Genomic DNA, 22,151 nt, shown 5'->3' with positions numbered 1-22,151 from the left:
CGTCACAGACAGGTGAAGTGGGCGCGGTCCAAAAAGTTTTTGACCAATCGCGGAGGGCTGATTGCAGAATTGGAATAGAAAAGTTTGGAATAGCTTTACGTTGTAGCGCCCCTGCTCTGTCCCATCCTTTCACACTGTTTAAAGATAAGACGACGTTAAAATAAATTCCGAGGTTTTACTTGCCAAAACCACGATCTAATCGTGAGGCACGCCTTGGTGAGACACTTCGCAATAATTTTGTCCACCTGGAATTCTCTAACATGCACGCAGTGCACGGCACACGAGCGTCTTCTTTATTTTTTATTTTTTTTGCATTCCGCCTTCGTCGGACGGTGGCCTCCGCAGCCGGGGTCGAACACGCGACCTCAGCAGCGTAACGCCAAAGCCACTGGACTTACGGCGGCGGGTTCGAGCTTTTTTGACTCCGCAGATCAGATTATCTGGTGGAGGGGCTCTCCCGACGCGAAAGGCATTTGCTGCGCTATAGTTGGTGCACATAAGAGTTGCAGAGTAGCAACCGCGGAAATGGGGTAATTACCGAATCATTCCACATCTTGAAAAACCCAGAAGGGAATGGGAATGGAATCATGGCCCAAGTCAGACAGATGGGATGGGAATTGAGTGAGAGCCCGAGATTCCGGAACAGAGTTGGGATAAAATGGGTACCTAGTTCCGGAGTGCTAAACATTGATTTTAGGCGAGAATACAAAAGCACAAAGCAGATAAATTTGGCATTTAGATTAAACTAGACATGGCCAATTTATGGTATTTCTCCTACCAGTTATGTTTCTTTTTTTTTTTTTTTCAGTATACTCCTATAGGTGACTACTTCTGCCGCGGTAACTATAAACAGCACGATAGCCTACGTGCATATTTTACAATTCTGAAGGCAAGGAAACCTTTCTGCATCACAAGGCAGCAGTTTGTTTTCAATTATTTGGTCTAACAAGAACACGAATAGCCTGCAAAATAAGGATGGTTGCACCTTGCGTGAGCCCGCGATAACAGGCCGCGCAGGCCTGGGAGTGTTGTCGACTATACAGAACGCACGATAACAAGCGGTCGGAGAGATCCTGAAAAAAATTCGGCACTGTTTTGCACTGCTGTAACACGTGAAAGGGAAAGCCTACTGCGCACTTGCTAATGCGCCGTCTCGCACCGTCGCGTTGCTGCTGTCGCAGTTCGGCTTCTTCGGCTCGTTTTCGACGCTTAGCTGCGGCTTCGCGCACTCGTATGTCGGGGTCAGACTCGCGCCAACGACATTTCTCTTCCACTTTACGTTTCATGCTCTCAGCAGGGTATTGTAACCTATAGTGTTCTGTGCGTTGTTTGGGTGATTTCAACTAATGTGTGAACTGTTCGCTTTACTTTGCTGAGCGCTTGTAGCCTCAGCCTTACGGGAGTGTGAGCCATTGCTTACGGGGGTCCGAGCCATTGAGTAGGTCACGTGGTTTTTTTTTTTCTTCTTTTTTTGTACCACTCGACTAGACGCCGCGTTTCTTTGCGTTGTATGCGTGATTGCAATGAATGTATACGCTTCATTTTGATGAGCGCTCGTAGCGTCTGCATTAAGAGAGGGATGAGCCATTGCATTTCTTGGTTGATTAGCGGGGTATGAGCCATTGATGATGATAATGGTGATGATGGCTTTCGTACCATTTGACCGGACGTTGCGTTTTTTCAATGTCATCGGGGATATGAGCCACTAAAGGCTTTCGTCGTAAAAATGATGCCCGTGAATATGCCAGTAGACGTGAAGCAGTGTTTCGCGTTTATGTTCGTAATCTACAAGTAACATAGTAATCTAGCTGTACGCGTAGCACTCGCAATGGTGTAAGACTGCTTTTTTTTAGTTTTCCTTACTCGTATAAAAATAGTTTCGGCAGAATTATAAGCTTTTGGAAATAGTGGATCATTTAGAGGGCAAGCTGTGCTTAAATCACAGCGTGCGATGCGGTCGCGGACCTGCCAACACACGTGCAGCTAAAGCGAAGTTAACTTCGGCGGTCGCGAGCGGGAAGCTGTAGGATATAGTATGTGAAAAATCGCTTTGCCATCATCGGTTCACAAAAATCATTCACCAAATCGAAAGTCAGTGGTTGTCTCCGTCGTTTCTGTCCGTCATTTGGTCCATGTTACAATCAGCACATCTTCGTGGATTATCTACTAGCCCGCACATACACGGCGAAGCGTAATTTCACTATCTGAAGGCATCAGTCGTTATACGCCATTTCTTAATCATAGTTTTGAAGAAGCCTAGATAGTGAAGGAGCCATTCCTCGTTCCTTCACTTTTTTCCTAGTATGAAGAGAAGGGTTTAGGAAGAGGCTACCGCAGGGTGTCACCACTAATCGACACCGTAAGGAGACATTTTTATCGCAAGTGCTGAATTACTTTACATTCACGTCACATATTCGTGATCCCGCGTCCCCACGCAGCTACTATAAACTTGTTGGCAAGATACAGAATACAATTTATGTAATAAGGTTTTATCTACTTCTTTGTATTGTATCATTCCACATGCGTATAGTTGTATTCAGTGCACTCATCTTGCGTACGTGTGTGTGAAATAAGATGTCTTCAGTATGGGTACCGTACCGACCAGGCATGTGCTCTATCTGGAACCGGCATGAGTTCTACCATCCGAGCGTTCGCGGAAAGTCTTTTTTTTTTTTTTTTGAGGCCTCATAATCGTTTTCACAGCACATAGGTAGATTCTTTTTTACTGAAACCAAAATGGGCTAAACCTTCTTTCTAAACAGTAAATATTAGAGAAATAACAGGCAACAACGCGTTGCAAAGGTAACACGCTGCAGATCATGTCTTAGTGCGAAAAATTGTGTAACATTGTGTGCAACCGTCCTTATGACTTCATAAATATGTTTCAAGTTTGTGTTTCAAGTTAGTACGGGCACACAAGTGCAACTAGTGAGAAATTATTGAGAAAGCGTCCATTTACTGGAATTGAAAGAACTAAACGGATCAGCTCAGACATTCAAGAAGTGGGAATGGATTAACTCTCACCATTCCGAGGAGCTAAGAGGAGTGGATATATTACGGGATATCTCCACTGTGCGGAATGGAGTGGCAGTGGAGTGCTGATCGACTGGTTCGGCAAACATAACGTTACGCAGGAATGGCAGAAAGGAATCAAGAACACCGCCGAGTAAAATCAAAATTTTATTTCATAGATGCAGAAACTTATATATCAACGAAAAACAAAACAAAAAAACGACAATGTTTAGCTGCTCTGTGGGCTAGGCCTTCCCACTCCCCATCCCGAATCGCTAGGGGTTTGAAGGTCCTGCTTCTTTCCTGAAATTTCAGTGTAAAGAATGATTTGTAGTGTCCTCGCTTAAACCCCAATGTTCGTCTCCGATGCTCTAGCGCTCACCGTCTTTCTAAGCATGTGTACACTAGCGCAGCCGCAGTGGTTATGACGACGACGGCACGACGACAATACGAGGATGATTCTGAAATGATGAGGATAGTGTAAAGACGACAGCGTGACTACAACGGCTTGAGGACGACGGGATGACGACGAGTGCATGACGACGATGACGTGACGAAAACGGTATAACGAGAACCGGACGAAGCTGGAACGGCTACGCTGGAACGACCACGACAGCAGCACAAGGATCATATGATAACGAACGCGTGACGGTGATGACATGACAACGACGTCATAATAACGATATAATGAAGAGGAGGAATGACGTCGATGGAACGACGACGGTATGGCGACAAAGGGATGACGACGACTATATGACGGCGATGACGTGACGACGACTATATGACGGCGGTGACGTGACGACGACGTCATATTAACGATATAATGACGAGGAAGGAATTACGTCGATGGAACGGCGGCGGCATGACGACAACGGGATGACGACGACTGTATGACGGCGATGACGTGACGACGACGTCATAATAACGATATAACGACGAGGAAGGAATTACGTTGATGGAACGACGGCGGCACGACGACAACGGGTTGACGACGACTGTATGACGGCGATGGCGTGACGACGTCAAACAACAATATTATGACGAGGAAGGAATGACGTCGATGGAACGACGGTGGCATGACGACAACGGGACGACGACGATCTATGACGGCGATGGCGGGACGACGACTGTATCAATAAATAACTGGATGACGGCGAAGTCTGAGATGGCTTGACGACGACGGTGCATACCGAGCGGCATGATGACATACCCAGCGGCACATGTCCGTGAGAACTTCAGACTTGGCTATCTCCAGGACCGGGCCACCACTGTGGATGGCGCCGACGGGGCAAAAACTTAAGCACGAGCTAAGAAAAGCTAACACCTTAAAATTAAGTTGTCAGTCTGGGATGCTCCTGTTTACTTCCTGTCGTCTATTTGCATGCGTCATGCTGATTGAACCAGTAGAGTTGCATTCATAAGTACCCGCGTGGACGCTGAATAAGTACCAGCTGCACCATTTTTACAGCATCCAGACCATCGGCTGGTCTTCAGTGTGAACTAACCTTTCCTTCGTCGTGCGGCAAACATTAAGAACTTGTACAATTTTCCAGGACTGCGCTCTCAAAGATTCCGGTAACTCTCCGAGCTCCAGCTATACATGCAAGCCGCCCGCCCGTCATCGGTATATAAATGGTCATCACCAAGGGTCCCTGCTTGAATTGAGAGAAAAAAGACAGCTGAATGTCTACATGTGGTATGCTAAAGCGAATGTGTGCTTTAGGACAGGCTATCGAACAAAAGAAGCAATCTCTCTAACTTTCATTCAATACGGAACCGTGGGAAATCCGACAAGTGCGACAAAATGTTGACAAATGAAGCAGGACGCCATGCATTTCCAAAAGCGTTTTCACGTTATTGTTTATTATATGCGTTAAATTATTCTACTACATACCGCGAGCCTTTAGCATACTAAGAGCCCTGCGACTCGCGGTATGCTCAAGCTTGATGTAGTAAGCATTGGAACGCTATGCGCAAAAATAAAAAGGCCGAGGCGATGAGACGCGCCACTTAGCGCATGCTTCGCAGAGGACTAGAGTCTCGCAGTGCAAGAACTGGAAAAAAAAAAAGAACACTATGCACGCAAGTGAAAAGGTAAGCCTTGGAATATTAGGAGTCAGATGAGCGAAGAATAATAGGCTTGAACCTGGAACACGCATCTGAATTAATCCGTGAATTAGCAGTCTCTATACACATGCACACTGACATACGCGATGTGAAGGGCTTGTGTGAACACCTTTATCATAAAAAAATGTCGGTTCCACTCAGCTATCGCCACTGGATCTCGTTCGCTCTCAAAAACTCGCCCAGCAAACCATCCTTCGCAAAAAACGAAGAGGTTCGTAGTTCTTTCATTGCACTTTAGATGGCGCGGCAACACACAGCTGTATATATAGCACGCACCGTGGTCAGTGTCTGAAATATAACGCTAGACGACTACGCGAGCAATTAAGCTTTCGAGTATCCCCACTTTTGCCCTCTTGAGCTCACATTGACGTCAGCAGTGGATCACCTGTGATATGGGCGTCGATTCCTTGACGGGTCTCTTGGACGGCAGCTCGGTCACCGATGAGGGCGACGCGTCCGGCTTCTCGGGGCTTGGCGGAGGTGACAGCTCGGGCGGCCTCCCGCTCTTTTCAGTCAGCGGACACGTGACGCTGCCGTTGTTGTCCCCCTTGGAAACGTTGTTGGCCACCGTCACCACCGCGTCGAGAACCTCGGCTGGTATCTGAGGCGGCGTCTTTACCGTCGACGACGTCTGAATCTGCAAAATGCGCGCCAACAGGGTTTCGATAGCAAAAAAAAGAGAAACGATTTCGAAATATAAATCGATGTAGCAACGATATCGAAAAGACAGGAAGTGAAACAACCGGTTTGATGTTCTCCATAGGGTGATGCAACCGCATGAAGTAAACAATACAGAGTTTTATTTTGTCCACAGACTTCTTACCGTTTGCAAATTGGCGGGTTACCGGAGACGTATACGTAAGCGGTAGGGTTGGTGGCGCCTTCTTGTGGCGCAGAGCTCAAACACAGAGATACTATTGCAAATAAACTAGTGTATGCTACTGCGTTGCTGGCGTAATAAAATTTTCGGCAGCGGCGTAATCGTAAAAACGTTGGCTTTTTATGTCTTTTCTTTTTCTACAATAACATTCATGGAACACGAAAAGGGGTCCATAAGACATAGTGGTTAGGCGAAGCTGCGCAAGGTCTCCCTATAAACATGCGGTAAACCGGTATTACGCAAATGCCATTGCGTATACCAAATAAATAATTAAAGGTATAAAATAAAGGAAATCACAGGGGAAATTACCTGTCGCTTTAATTGAAGTATAGCAATTATGTTAAGGTAACGGAAAATTTAAAAAAATAGCTTTCCGCCTATGGGATCCGAACCCACATTTTCCGCATTGTGTGTGCGATGCTCTGTCAATTGACATATACGACGGAATCTTTTCTTGTCTTTTTTATTTCCCCTTTTCTTTTTATCATAATTTGCGCATAAAGTAGGAGTAACAACTCTTTCGCAATGGCGAGACAAGTGTACAGAGTAGCTGAAATTAAGTCCATTTCCGCTAAGCTTTACATAACTGAATTGGTATGACAACATGTCTAATACCAATAACGAGCCCCTCAGCCGCCCTTGCTGTTGCCATTCTGTCCGTGTACGCAGAAAGAAAAAAAAATAGAAGGCCGAACCAGATGAAAAAATTAAAAACTTGACCTCTCGGCCCCTGCGCGGCATACTTGTTCACAATCTTTTTCGTCCTGCTCGGCATTCTGTTGTTGTTTTTCTGTTCTTTTTTTTTTTTCTTGGCTTCCCATTAGGAGCGTCAGCGTGGAAAAAGTGTATGTGAAAGCCGGTCACGTGGCGGAGGTACAGAAGAGGTGGGACAGCTTAAAAGGCCGCGGGTAGTCTAGAAGCCAGTCGGAGCTAGGAAGCAGGGAGAGAGTACAGCGCAGCTGCGAATGGGCGTTCGAGAGAGGGAGAAGGTGGCGGCGCTGAAGCGCCGTCGCCTCACTCCAACGTTACTAGAATGAAACGCCTCAGTCTGCTCCGCGCCACCGTCAGTTGCACTGCGATCCTCGAGGAGGCAGGACGTGTGTCGAGTGAGCTCCGGAACACTGTGGTGAATCCGGTTTAAATCATCGATCCGGAAACTCTAAGAGGTGCGACGTAGCGCTAACTCGTTCTTCTCGCATCTATCGCCAAATCGTCTCTGACATTTTTTTTCTTGGTGCTTCTTCCTGACCACACGAGATTTCGTCAAACTCTCTACTTCGTTTCTGCTAGCGTGTCGGGCAGGCAAAGCATGTTTAAATGGGCAATAAAGAATGAATATGAAGTCGAGCTGAATCGGTAGAATATTCTTCTGAAAAGCTGCCATCGTTTTCTGCGAGCCAATATGTCCCTTAGTGGTGCAGAATATTGCCGCCGAATATCGCGCTGCTGCTCTTAAATTTAAAGCTCCCGGGCCAAAACGGGCGAGTTGACGTAATATCCACATGACCTCCCTCTATGGCATTCTCCGTGCGCCGGCCAGTGCTGACGTCACAGAAGAGGTACCGTAGTCCACAACAGGTGGTTCCACCCCACTTTTTCATTTGTCATTTTTCTCGCTTGTAAAAGGTTTGTTCTAGCGACGAACGACTTCCATATTTATCGTGCAATGCCCGCACTTTTTCTTTTTTTTTCTTGAGCATTTTGCCAGGTGCCTCAAACTACTCTAAGACTGCTATTCAAATAAGCGCAACCACTCGCGGCCGGCTATTGACACATGCGCAGTCCCCAATCGATTTGTCGGACATGGACTATTGCCATGTTTTAGTGGCTTGCAGGAAGTAAACAGAATGGGAGAACACGCGTGACGTTTAGTCAAGCAGCATTTCCCCATTTTCGCGCTCTGAAGTGGGGGTGCGGACTCTACACGTGGGCAGGGGCTCAAACAAGGCTGAGTAAACACGAGAAAATGCGCTCATTCCTTATTACAGGAGTCAAATCATTCAATCTTGCTCGACTTAATATATCTAGCTTAATCTTGCTTTCTTAATCTTGCTCGACTTAAGCGTCCTCGTGAAATCCCCGCGAATATATGTTTCTCTGGTTCGAAAATTCTCACTTGCGTAGCCGCATGACCGATTATCTGGCGGCCACCTCTCATTACATATGTTAAGGCAAATGTACGCTACGACAAAGAGGTCTAAATGCGCACCTTTGCGGCAGCGGCGTCTGCCCTTCGACAAAGCAGGCAGCAGACGTGCGCGTAGAAGAACTTGAAGCTGTGCGCCAAGATGTTGCCGATGTTGGACAGGCAAAGCAGCATCAGCGGGATGCCTATGATGGCGTAGAGGATGGTCACCACTTTTCCCGGCGGCGTCTTTGGCGCGATGTTGCCGTACCCTGCACACAACAAGACACAGTCACTTTTTTCAAGGGGTTCGTGCTTCTGAAACGCAGACAGCTGGTTCTTGCCATTCGTCTTCGACGCCCTCGTGAGCTGTGATTGATTGATTGATTGATTGATTGATTGATTGATTGATTGATTGATTGATTGATTGATTGATTTATTGATTGATTGATTGATTGATTGAAAATTTTGTCGCCGGACTTCCGTGCTTGACATTCAAATGAACAGACCGAAATGGCATGAGGAAATGAACACACGCGCACGTACACACACAAACACACACGCACACACGCATACACAAACGTGCGCGCATACCCACCGTGGTCGCTTAGTGGCTATATCGTGTTCGGCTGCTGAGCACGAGGTCGCGGTATCGCATCCCGGCCACGGCGGCCGCATTTCGATGGGGGTGAAATGCGAAAACACCCGTTTGCTTAGAATTAGATGCACGTTAAAGAACCCCAGGTGCTCCAAGTTTCCGGAGTCCCCCACTACGCAGTGCCTCATAATCAGAAAGTGGTTTTGGCACATAAAACCCCATAGTTCTTTATTTTTTCTAACGCGCGCGCATGCGCACACTCGAATCGAGCATTTAACCTCAACGGTCTGAATCGATGAGCAAAGTAGTCGGCGCGTCAGACACCTTGTACGATGTTCGCGCAGATGTTCTGTCGATGAAAACAGCCGATTGAAGAAAGCGACGGTGTGGCGGCGTAAGCGTCTTCATTTACGGGCATAACCTCTGGGCCTACGTATGATGCGGAAACGTATCGCACGTCTCACATCAGGGAGCTTAAATTGAGTTTCCGTACGTAAAAGAGGAATGTGCAATGTTGCGGATAATGTAGCCATTTCTGCAAGTTCTTTTTATAGCGATAGCAATTATACACGGACGTTCGAGGCGCATTCACGTCGCCGCCGCCGTCGCCGCTGCCGTGCTGTCCCACGCTCACAGCACATGGGCGGCTCCCGTGAGGAGGTCTCGAAAGTTTGCCCTTAAAATGCGTGTACCAGCAGACCAAAGAGTGTAAACACCCTCAACAGTTCATACTTTATCTAATGGACACCCATAACATCACTCGTATATGTTCTCTAAATACACAATTGCTCCCATTTTTGGTTCTCTCAGGGCAGCGCGGAAGCTTTGGGAGCGCTTCTTCGCATAACACCTCTAAACAGGTATATAGAAAACGGAAATTTATCAATTTCAATGTAACCAATTGGGCGTGCGATCACGTGCAAGACTAGTGGCCACGTGCGCGAAGCGGAGTTTAGAGGCCGTATAACGTTAAACTATTCCGATATGTTTTTATTCCAATATACTGACGTCAAATTTGCGTAACTACCGACGCAAGCGTCGGGCGGTCGCCCGCACGGTTGTCTGAACAAACCAATCAAATGCTCCCCTCGTTCATAGGAGGTCACTTCTCTTTGCTTGAAAAACGAATAACATTGCCTACACTGAGTGGTTTGTCTTATCTAATTGGCTGACAAGAGGCGAGGAGTACCGCTCAAGTAGAGAGGGTTTCGATGGGGCCGAGCCACTGCACTGAAAATCGATAAGCGGATGAAGAGGGTGGTGCCGGCGTCTGCGACTGGTCCGCTTTCCCTTACTTAGCTTGCGTTGGCTCGTCGACAATCGCGGCGGCATGCGACGGAAGGTTAAGCATGACGCTAAAACGGATCCTCAGCAAAGGAGAGTTGGCAGAACGAGGTCGTAGACGTGCTGAAAGTGCTGGAAAACGTCACACGGCCACGCAAAAACATTTATTGTACGCAAATAAACTCATGCTCTCCGGCAAGTGCCAGTATACCCAGTGCCTGAGCGATAAGCGGCAGCCATCTTTCATTTCTTTCGGAACGGGGCCGCCTACGGCTATTCGGAAGAAAATTCAGTTTTGTTCAGCATATTAATGCATCTTTAACGCATACACGTCACTTTGCCGCGTGAGTTTTTGCGCTTTTGTGACCTCGCGTGTCAGGCAGGTAAAGTGGGTGCAGCCCGGACACTCTAGGCCATTAGCCGAGGGCTAATGGGGAAAGGCGTCGAATCAGAAATGACAATTTTTATTTGCTCCGTCAAATCATGCATAATCAGTTTCTACACGTCATATCAGATGGGGAGCTATCGCGGTTTTCGTGACGTCGCGTGACAGACAGGTGAAGTGGGGGTGGTCCAAAAAGTTTTTGACCGATCGCGGTGGGCTGATTGCAGAATTGGAATGGGAAAGTTTGGAATAGCTTTACGTTATAGCGCCTTAGGTCTGCGGCCGATCAGCCGGCAGCTAAATACAGCGATCGCATACATGATGTGTGCGCGCTTACTGGACGGCGGGGGGGCACGAGCTCGTGCCCGTGCATGGGCCTATACAAGCCAATAAGGTTCCAGACTGGTTTCGCGCAGCGCAGCATAAACTGACAGCGTCGCAGAGTCCATGTCGCGGCGGCGCGACGACCCGCGATGCGCGTCAGGCTGCGCGACGGGTGAACGCGAAACTCACCCGCGGCCTCGGCCATACCGAAAGCACAAGTACAAACTTGATTTTAGTAAAGCACATCACTTGGAAAAAGCCCGTGAACAAATTTTTAGCGGCGCTGGTGCTTTATGAAACAGCGAAATTGAAATTACGGTCGTATAATTCGTTTTTTTTTTTTTCTCTATATTGCCAGATTATTTGACCATTTTTGTGGCATTGTGCATGTCCGAAAAAAATTTGCGTATCGGTTCGAGTGCTATAGTTAGAGGCTTCGGTGAGCATCGTATAGGCTTGGTTGGGCGTCGCGTTCAGCAGGGCCTACGCGTTCCGCATTGGGACGGCCGACACCGCAGCTTGTCGCGACTGCGGCGACGCGGAGACAATTCGGCGCCCTCTTTGCGAGTGCCCGCAGTACAGGGCGCAGAGGCATTCGCTTTCCATCGTGCTGAACCAGTTGGACTACCAGCTTCTGTCGGAAGAAACAATTTTGCGACATCGACGGAATTTAATATCGCATCAGAAGGCCGTGCAAGTGCCACCGCAGTTCTTGAGGTCGACCAGCCTTTGTGAACGCCTGTGACTGGAACGCCTTTTCTCTTACCTGCTCCTGTTCCTTTTTTTTTTCTCTCTCTCTCTCTCTTTGCCCTCTTTCCAACTCCTATATCCTCCTGCCCAGTTCAGGGAAGTAAACCGGAAACTCGCCCCTGCTTAACCTCCCTGCCTTTCCTCTCTCGCTCTCTATATAAACCCGCCTCGTGTGAGGCCCGCACCAAGTAAAAAAAAAATAAAGAAAGTGTCGGCTTTACACGAGAAAATAGGGTAAGTAAATATCATCTCTGCCATCCTCTTCCTGCCATCTTCCTCCTACTGTCCTTTATCTCGCGTTACAGTTTCCGTCCACTGCATATCTCCGTTCAATATATGTCAGCAGCTGCGCTTCATATAGTTACCGTGCGGTCAGCAGTAAACTTCTTGCCATCATATTTCTTTTGTTTGTTTGTTTGTTTGTTTGTTTGTTTGTTTGTTTGTTTGTTTGTTTGTTTGTTTGTTTGTTTGTTTGTTTGTTTGTTTGTTTGTTTGTTTGTTTATGTGCTTGCTTGTTAAGTTGACCTGTCAAGTTCCAAAGCTTGGAACGTACCGCAAAGGGGGGGGGGGGGGGGCAGGGGCTGCTAGAGAAAGAAGGCGGGTAGGTGGTACATAGCACATAAAGATGCTTAATTTAGGGAAAGGTGCACAAATTTGATACTATAAAATTATAATAAACAAAAAATTGATATTACAGTGTCATCGGTCGAGCTAAGCACTTGTCGAGCAGACACTTATATTGTCCAAGGAAAAAACACGGGGAAGGCGGGAGATGGAAATGCAAGACGATGAGCAAAACGAGAACAAGGTGAAAGTAGGAGCCACGTTTCGACAAGTGGACTTGTCTTCTTCAAGGCGACATATGCTTTCTTATATAACGTAACTCGGATACTCATATTGTCCGAGTTACACATGCTGCATGTGCAGTCGAAATACCTGGAAACCTTATTGTCGAGCTTGCTCGATCGAACGTTAGACAGCCGGAATTTCGGGCTAAGAGGACCAGCTCCTTCTCATAATAACGCCGAATACAGCATTTGTCCAGACGTTTGAAGCACATGTGATGGCTTAATTTACATCATTTCGTTGAAACTAGCCTCGTCATAGTTGGATTTCTTGCAGGCTCGCGTTACGTTGTAAAACAAAGCTTATAGAGAAAATGAATGTCTAATTGTAGCACTTGATCTAGACTGTTCTGAAAGCAAAATAAAACGTTTTTGTCCTATGTTTCAACTAACTACGCATGGCTTTCAAAGGCAGTTTAGTGGCGATACGTCTGTACAATGACATCTCTACACAATCTGTACTCACCTCGACCTGAGCTGTGTCCCATTATAGTGCCTATAGCATTACAGCCCTCAGTAAGGCTCTAAATAAGTATTGTGTTAGGAGGAAGAAAAGTAGGAGGAGGAGGAGGGGGAGGGGGAGGGGGAGGGGGAGGAAAAACTTTATTCTGGTCCTGTACAAGGTGTTGCCACCTGCCTGGCTAGTCCCATGTCGGGACCGGGAGGTCAAACCTCCTAGCCCTATCACAGGCGTTCTGGACAGCCAGGACTTAGGGATGTGATCGTGGGATCTAATCATTCTTCAAAACCGATTCCGGGAAATGCCAGGGCCGAGCGACCCACACTCCAAGAGCATATGTTCAAGCGTGCATATCTCCTTCTTGCATGCTTTTGCATATAATATTCATGTCTGCTCTGCAATGTCATACCATTCCTTCACTTGTGTAAATGAATAGTAAAACTGTGTTCGTAAATGCCGAAGTGTAACTGCTTTTGCCCTGTTTACCTTATAGTGACGGGGTGTAAACTCCCTCCTTCCAATGTAGTAATGTTTTGTAATTTCATTGTATGTAATAAGCGTATCTCTCTGTAGGTGCTCCAATCCAGCAGACTCAAAACCATATATAGAAGCGGCCCGGTCTAGAAGGTTGCGGGCGACGCCCTTGGCCGATTCATTTGGAGTGGCAGGAATGTCATCAAGTGAACCAAGGTGCGGCGGGAACCAACAAATTTAATGTGTAACATTTGTTTGTCTTATGTTAATTATTCTCGCAGCCTGTGGGGCAATCTTGCCCCTTTTGAAAGCTTTAATAGCCGTTTTCGAGTCACTATATATTTCTCTGTATATTTTGTATGTTAGTGCCAATGCCATGGCAACTTCTTCAGCGACTTCAGGTTTGCTAGTGTAGACTGTGGCGCAGTTAGTGCATTTGCCCTGGTGATCCACTACCGCCGCAGCGAACTTAGTTCGATCCTTGCAGGCAGCCGAATCAACAAAGCAGGCTCCTCTGCCCCCTTTATCAATTTTCTTGATTAACGCCATGGCTCGTGCAACTCTCCTGTTGATGTCATGTGTTGGGTGCATATTCCTGGGTAGCGGTGCGACAATTACGTTGTCTGCGAATTCTTGATGGACTTTAGTGTAGTGTGCTGGATCCGCAATGGGGCTGATCATGACCTTGTCCAGGATTGATCTTCCCGCGGTGATTGCAGATAGTCTGGCTATTTGTGATATTTCTTGAGCCTCCGCGATCTCCATGGTCGTCTTGTGTTTTCCTAACTTGAGCAATTTTTCAGTGCTGGTTTGAAATTGGGAGCCCCAACGCGCTTTAGCAACCTTCTTTATCGCTGCGTCAAGCTTCTTGAGTTGAACCTGCGTCCAGTTGCACATGTCAGCGGCGAATGAAGTATGACAGAGTACGAAAGAGTTAGTACCGTTGTCATAGTGTATGTATCAGTCTAGATGTTTCAGTGTGTGTGTTTGCTTGTTTCTTTCTTTGTTATTTTATTTGTTTGTTTGCTTGTTTGTTTGTTTGTTCCTTTGTTTTCTTTCACTCTTTTTCTTTCAACCCTCACTATCCCAACCAGAATGTCATGTCAAGTCTTTCGATAGGCTAACATCTTCGTACACCATTAAATTACCTCTACCTTTCTCTGTTGTCAAGTGCATTGAGAAAAAAACTCGTCAGCGAGTCGGGCAAACAGAGCTGACCAGTTCTCAACGAATTCTACACTACCAATCCTCGCGTCTTTGGTTGTGCTTCATTCGCGCACATCGGTGACGTGCACCTGCGTCCGCGTTTTAATATTAATGCTATTTTCGCGGTCATTCAGCTTAGCGCAATAGCTGGTGCTGTTCATCTATTCATCAAGCACAAACAGCTTAAGGCCTGACTAGAGAGTACGTCGCACTTGCTACGAAAAACTAAAACTTCGCAAGTTGCAGTTAAGTGCTTTTTTGTTTCGGCGACACGTAGGTACCACTACTTTTATCTACAGCCAGTTCACATAACCCTTCTACAAAGAATTCCTAGAAGTGTCTCCGGTAGCTTCACCCATGGCACTTCAATAAACATGGGAATAATTACCTTACGTGTGCTATGGTGTAATGGGATGCAACAATATCGAATAAGAACTGTGACGCTCTTTCCTGTCCTGTGCCGTTCTTCATAGTGTTTCGCGTCCTAATACAACTTCACAAGTATGGGTGCCCAATCATCCCAGCAACGAGTAGGGATAAGTTGTGCACGTGTGTGTCCCTCCTTCGTTCGACGTCCTGTCTTTGTGCGCTCAAAAGTCTCCTAAGAACCACGTAAAACCAATTCGCCCAAAACGTAACGCGTCTGAGGGATAAGTAATTTGCCTCTAGTTCGTCTATCTGTCTACAAACGGCTCTGTGACTTCGAAAGGTGATGGTTTAGGAGAAAATATCGCGTGCCAAGTTCACAATAGTGATGCATGCGGACAGAATCTTACTGCTATCGTGCGTTCGGAAAAATACGATTTCCTCGAAATTTATACAATAAAGCACTGTAAACGATGCGAAAATAAAATCTGAAGCCACAAGCACCAAGGTCTGGCAAATACAAGTGCTGCTCGCAATTCCCACGGTAACTGAACGATTCTGAAGACTTACCTATAGTAAACTTTGCAGGAAACCATATATGCAGCACAGAGAGGGGATTATTATCTTTCGCTTCGCGCCCGGGCTGTGCGCCGCCTGTAGAAACATACGTCGTCCAGATTTAGTATGACGCGTTTGAAAGCGCTAGCCGTGACTAATGGAAGCTCCGCGTCAAAAAAATAAGTTTTCCTCGACGAGATGTTCAGTAAACGTTGACAGTTCAGCGTCAGCTGGCCCTCAGGCGTCATCGCGACCACAGCGACAGGGTCTGTGCGTCATCCGCCACTCAGAAACTCCATTGACCGGCGTATACGAGGCCTTGAACGGAGCCGCGACGATATTTCGAAAGTGTCAACAGAAACAGAGTCGAAAATGGCAGCCAGAAATGTTCCCACGCAAGCAAGTAGCAGGCAACCCAGGCGGAGGGAAAGTTTGACGCACAGGGGTGCCGACACGAGCGACGAACGATTTATGCGTCAGCCTATCCGCGCAGCTGCATTTGGGCCGGCACGTCGCCACTTCCGGTGTCTTGCATGTGGGCGCTCCTTCGACTGCGGCATCGCACTTTCTTTTTTTGTGCTTTTCTGTGCCTTTTTCTTTCTTGCTTCTCAGAAACTCTGCTTTTGCTATGCTATCGCGGGAAACCGACGGATAATATAACTTTCCATTCGGAGGTGCCCATCTGTGAAGTACAGTTCGAGCAGGCTGGCAACGCAATTACTCGCTGAAACTCCCTCAACTCGCCTCGAACCTTTATTCTTCGAAGGGGGCAACCAAACGGGGCACAGAAAGTTTCCACACATCGCCAAGCGCTATAGAAGTGCGTGACGAAACATATATCCTCCCCGGTAACACAGTAGCAGCGCCTGGCTTGCTTCGCGAATTTACGCAGCGAATTGCGCCGTACACCTTGAATTTCGGCTATGACAGACCACCAAGGGGCGGCCACACTTGGGCTCACCGAGCCGGTCCGACTGGGTCCGACTCGCCGAGTCTCGGTCCGAGTCTCGAGTCTCGATCCGACTTGCGGCTCGCGCTCGGCGACTCCGTCGGGCAGTCACCGTCCTCTACAATATAAATGCGTGCAACTTTGAGTTTGCTTTTGCCAATGTGTTCGCGCTTTCGAGAAGTTAATTACGAATATGACACACTCAGAAACTATGTGTTCCTTAGCAGTGCTAGCCGGTTTCCATGAAAGAACGAACAGTCGGAAGGCAGTCCAAGAGGTCCGAAACTATGCCCCATTTCGCTGCCACTCTCAAACAATATAGCGAACCCTTTGCTGGCTGTATCGGTATGCATGTTTGGCCACCCTTACACTAAACCCGTGCTGGTACTTTCAGTCCTGTAACAGCTACTTTTAAACCTCGTAGAAATCCTTACTTTCGGTGCATACGAAGGAGAGGGCTTAGAGACTGTCGAAAAAGCCCGTCGTGAAGATTCTAATTGTTTTTGGAAGCGTTCCGACAGCGCTCAGGAACATATAGAAGTATAGTTTCAGGATTGGAGTGGCACACGGACGTGCGCTAAAGGTGGCACTAATATTACTCGAATGCGTCCCTAATAAAAACTAAATAGTGGCTGTTTTTCTCGGGCATAGTCAGTTAGACAACACTAATGTTGCTCAATATAAAACTAAGTTATGTTCAAAACGTTTCACATGCACTGCACGAACTTTGCGCGCTCAGACACTGCAGCAGCATTACCTGCCGCATTCTGTTAACAAACGTAATTGCGCAGCAGGGTCCTTGCTTGGAAGCATGACCCTTAAGAAGAAAACGCAGAATGAATAAAGGAACAACTTTACAAAGGAATTCCAATACGAACCCAGAAATACGGAGGTCGATCACAGCATGTGTAGATATCACCGTCAACATAGCTCTTTCTACTTAAGCCCAGAGAACCGGCCCCTTAAGGACCAAATAGTCAATCTTACTGCTTACGCGAGTCGCGTAGTAACTTATTGTTTCAGTAGATACAGTAGACATGCAGGGCAACACCAGCCATTTTTAAAGAAGTAACACCGAAATCTCTAAGACAAACGCATCGCTTCTTGACAGTCACTTTTCTGCTACCGTCATAGGTGCCGCAGCCACGTCTATGTTGCATGTTAGCAAATCTATAGAACTAGTGTCCACAACATAGCAAGCCAAGTAATTATGGTAGTTTTGCTGTATATTCGGAACCGTTCACCTCATCTACACAAGATCACAAGGAAAACTTGATGCTATATAGCACCTAATGTTGGCCATGCTTCAACTTGAACTATGCTTTCTTTCTTTCTTTCTTTCTTTCTTTCTTTCTTTCTTTCTTTCTTTCTTTCTTTCTTTCTTTCTTTTTTTCTTTCTTTCTTTCTTTCTTTCCTTTTTTCAGGCTAGAAAGGAATGATAAAGCCAACAGAATGGGAGCAGTAAGAACTAAGTTTTAAGAGTAGAAAAGCTGTTACAAAAAATTTCGCGCCATAAGTTGGCATGAAAAAGTTTTGAGTTGGCGGCATGCTTTATGGTGCGTCTTTGGGAAATTTTCTTGCAGCACGGCACCACAGAAGCCTTGGGGAGAGATAGGACTCTCACGAATCGTCCCATCCAGGCTTAATATCGTTGCCCAATTTTTTGTTGCTGTTTTTTTTAAGTAATCGTGATCATCACGCTTCTTGCTTAGTGGCAATGAAACTGCGACGCTTTTTCTTCCGCGATGAAAAAGTACACGGTAGGCGCCACAATCCACTAACAGTAAAAAAAATATTTAAAAAACCTTTGTTCTGTTTATCGCCGCCGAATATGCCACGAGAGAAAAAAATAGAGAGACGCACACAAACGAAGCAGTTCATGGGAAAGTTGCGGGGAAGAATAATGTCCATTGTTCGTCCCAGGATCTTCAGGAAAGGCTGCATTTCCGCCACCTTTCTTCGTTCATTCTTTCCGCTCGACAGAAAATGAAGCGGGCTTTGCAATACGACAAGATCTCAGAGTTGTCACTCATTTGTACGTTTCACTACTTCCCCAACTCACTAAAAAGAGAATAAACTTAAGCGCAGAGTTCTTTCCACCAGGGACTGGTATACGCTTTGTGCAACATCAAGAGTTGTGGCAAAAGCGCGCTCGTCTTTCCTGAAGGCGGGAACAGCGCTGGCAAGTGTAAACTTGTGCCTTTGACCTTTTTTAACTGTGCGTTTACTTCTCCCAGGACATGCGACCGCCGGCCCCTCTGAAGTTTGTTTTCTGCCTTCGACTTTGTAACCTCTTGCGACATGAAAAGCCACGCTAACAAAGGACATCGTGATGCTGGGGCAAAGTTATGGGCACCGTTCCATAATCGCGCTGCCTGCACGCGTAATAAAGAAAAAAAAATAAGTCATTTGTCGGAGACGTTGTGCAATAAAGGCTGAGAGTGTGTGGCCCAATGTGGGATGTTCTATAGCCGGCTCGTAGCCTGTACCGGAGGAGGCGAAGGCTTACGAATCGTTCTCATCAGTTTGGACACGCAACAAAGATAGTTCAATAATATCTCCAGTGGATCTTTCCTGCACGTCATTGCTGATCGTCGGGCAAAACGGTACGTCTTCAAGGTTCATCGCGATGCTTATCTGAGCCCCGATAAAGGTTCACTGAAATCTGAGCCGTTCGATCTTCTCAATCATAAAAAAGGGGATTTCAGAGAGAGCGCAGAGGGGAGAGGGGGTTGTTAGGACTAGGTCGTCAGTCTGACAAATTCAAGCACGTTCGCACGTGATGCAAAGCCGGGTATTCATTTGGTATACTGCATGGTCACGACACACTTAGCCATTGGTTATATTTACGGTCGATTCCGGGGCTCGGCATCATTTCTCGTGACATACTATGCAAGGCATGACCAGAAACATTTGTCATGTCAGAAAGACCGCACCCTCCTCTTTTCTCCGCTTCCCTTCTCTGTCATTTTTTTTTTTGTATGTGCATTTCCTCTTGCTGCAACTTGACACAACTGTTGTGCGTAGCGGCGGAAGTTACAAGCCTCTATATCTGCTTCTTTCTTTGCACTTTTTGTTTTTGTCCGAGAACAATAATTCGTTCCGCGTAGAACTTTCGTCCTTCTGCACACTGCGTCGCCAAGTGTGTCGCCACCCTTATTGCAAAAGGAGCGGGAGAGCGCAGTACAGAAGTTCCTCAAAGTGTACGCGTTGAAACAACGGCTACTCGCAGCCGACATCGGAGAACGAAAGGCCGGCCCGTGTAGCAGCGTCGTCGCGACGTCTCGGCGCACTGCACGCCGAGCTGCAGAGGAAACGAGCAAAAGATGTGCAGCGGGGCAAAGACCGGCAACAACAGGCTTGTTAAAGACTAGAATAGACGGACGAAAACAAAAGCCCACGGCCCCACACAACCGCTGCCCTTGTCAAGGCCGGAAGATTGCGCAAAAAAAAAAAAAAAAGCTAACAAGGGGGCGGCTGTGTCGGCCAAACCGAGACTAACGTAACGACGGCGCCGTTACATGAGCTCGGTGCAAGCGATCCGTGTCCGACGTTTAGTGTCTCCAAACAAAGAGACACCCACCCGCAAGGCTGCATATCGAATATGAGGGCTAAGTGAATGCCGACGCTCGCTTGCTTCAACCCTTCTGTAGGCTGCGTTAAGAGGGTACAACAGTTAAGCGGGCATCGGAGAAGCAATCAGGCAGGCAGCCTTCGTGGACGAGAAACCACGAGGAACGGGGAAAAAATGCGAAGAAAATAGCTGCTGATGAGAAAATCACGACTACAGCAGCGTCGTCGCGCGAGTAGCGGGAAACTATAAATTGAAGCCGTTGACGGCAATCTTGACGTGCATTTAGCGAAAGTGAAACGCCGCAGTGTTTCAGCCGCCGTAAAGCGATACAGTGCACGCGATAATGTAGTTACGCAAAGCGCTAGCCTTAAAGGGAACTGCGGCTTCGAAGCAGTAAAAGCAGCACCGAGTACAGGAAGTTGGCGGGGTAAAGGCGTTTGGGCTGACACGTTTGACGGACGGGCAGTAAATACAGAGAAACATAGTAACATTTTTATCGAGAAGAACGTTATCCTGTTTTTCAAGGAAGTTATCACGCAGGTACACGAACAAAAAGTTTGAAAAGAAACACTGAAATTTAGTTCTTCTATTGTTATGATCTCCATCGCAATCAGTGGGGGGGAGGGGGCGTCTTCTCCCTTTTTTTTATCTATACTTAATATTCATCCGCGACTTCTATCCTGTACCCGTCTTGGACACGGACATGGTTTTGACAGACAGTTTTGTGTGGGCTTTGAGCTTGGCCCATGTGTAATGCTTGCGTCTGAAGTATTGGCGTGCTCTGACACAAAAAACTTTTATGTCAGTGTGTCGATCATGCTTGGGAACACAGCGCAAGCATGCTAGGCTTGTCTCGTCTTAACTGCAGCATCATGTAAATCATGTAAATCCGAAATATTGATTCCGACTTGTTGGTCTGTCATACTGGGAGAGATATAAACGCTGTGTGTTGGTGTGTGTTGCCTTGTGTTGTTGTTTCTACGCTTCTACCTGTCTGCTTAGCGCTATTGCGGTTCCCATTAATCTATGTGGTTATGCGATTACGCATAAATTGTGCACGGCATGCCTGCGTGCGCGTATGGGTGCGCATTCGTACACGTTCGCGGCATGCAAGCGAACAAGCCATTACACCGTGACGTCACGAAGCGAATGCGTGAATCGTCCGTGACTGAAATTTCAGGAAAATGCGGGCAGCCCTGTACACAATTCGTCGGAGCGAAAGCGATCTCATGCAAGGCTTCTTTCGGCAAAAGCTGAGGAAAGCTTTCCACGCACCTTTGCAGCTTGAGTATTGTGGCACGGAAGTTGTTTTTGAAAGGTGTTTGATGGATTTTATTTTTCTAAAATATTTTGGCGTTAATAAATGTGTTAACGGCCGCTGTGAGGCGGCCTGTTGGCTATAAGGGGCGCGATCGTGAAGATCTCCCATTTTCACTGTGTGTGGCTCTCCTGCGGTCGCCGAAGTGTTGGCTTTAATTTCGCCCCCATATATATGCCATCAATGCGGCATGGAGTCGGACTTGCTTCCTCGCGCGATAAAGCGGAACGCCAAAACGGATAAGCCACGCAAATGGGCCTCTGCACAAATGTTCTGTGATACTGTTTCATGGGAGCGTTATCACGCTCGCAGCGACAAACTACGTCGATAGAGAGGAGGTGTCAGTGATGAGGACGAGGACGATACGTTGGTTAGCCAACGAGAAATCATCAAGTTGGTTCCGTGAGGAGGAGCCAGGAAAAATAGCTAAGAACAAAGGAGGGGGGGGGGAGGCAGGATGTAAGTAAGCGCGGAAAAAATGACAAACACAATCTAAATTGTAGTAGGCATCAACGAGTTGACATGAAAAAGCTAAGCGACGTGCTTTTATTTCGATTTCTTACTGTTTTCATTCTGGCGCTGGTTTTATTGTGGGGTCAAAATAACCCACTTTCCAGGTTTCTTTACACAAATATGTAACAACGGTTTGTGAGATCCGTTCTCTAGACAGCAAGAAGTGAAAAATAACACGTTTCTATGAGGTGCCGTACACGTACAGCGCTTGTATCTGTTTTTTTTTTCGTCTTTATGGTATAGCGATGTAAAGGGTAACATGCGAAAAGGAACGTGAAGTAACTGGTTTAAGCTTCCTTATTTCGTGTCAAAGCTTTTAAGCTCGTTATTCAGCTTAGAAGAACGCAGTGCGCAGGTGATTTCGCCTGCGCGAGAAAGAGGCACCAGTTGCACAAACAATTTC

The 22,151-nt window shown here is 46.9% G+C and overlaps 1 protein-coding gene across 1 annotated transcript in view; it reads right to left on the bottom strand.

Annotated features, from left to right (window-relative positions):
• LOC142576083 (potassium channel subfamily K member 18-like) overlaps positions 1 to 22,151 on the bottom strand; it is a 99,282-nt gene that overhangs the window by 8,579 nt on the left and 68,552 nt on the right. The window contains exons 2-3 of the mRNA XM_075686021.1: positions 8,229 to 8,416; positions 5,525 to 5,776 (exon numbers count right to left, since the gene is read on the bottom strand). Of these exons, the coding sequence (XP_075542136.1) occupies positions 5,525 to 5,776; positions 8,229 to 8,416 (440 nt within the window). The remainder of the gene's footprint in view (positions 1 to 5,524; positions 5,777 to 8,228; positions 8,417 to 22,151) is intronic.

This window comes from Dermacentor variabilis, chromosome 3 (genome assembly GCF_050947875.1).
Source record: "Dermacentor variabilis isolate Ectoservices chromosome 3, ASM5094787v1, whole genome shotgun sequence".
Lineage (NCBI taxonomy): Eukaryota > Metazoa > Arthropoda > Arachnida > Ixodida > Ixodidae > Dermacentor > Dermacentor variabilis.
This window is presented reverse-complemented; position numbering and strand designations above follow the sequence as displayed.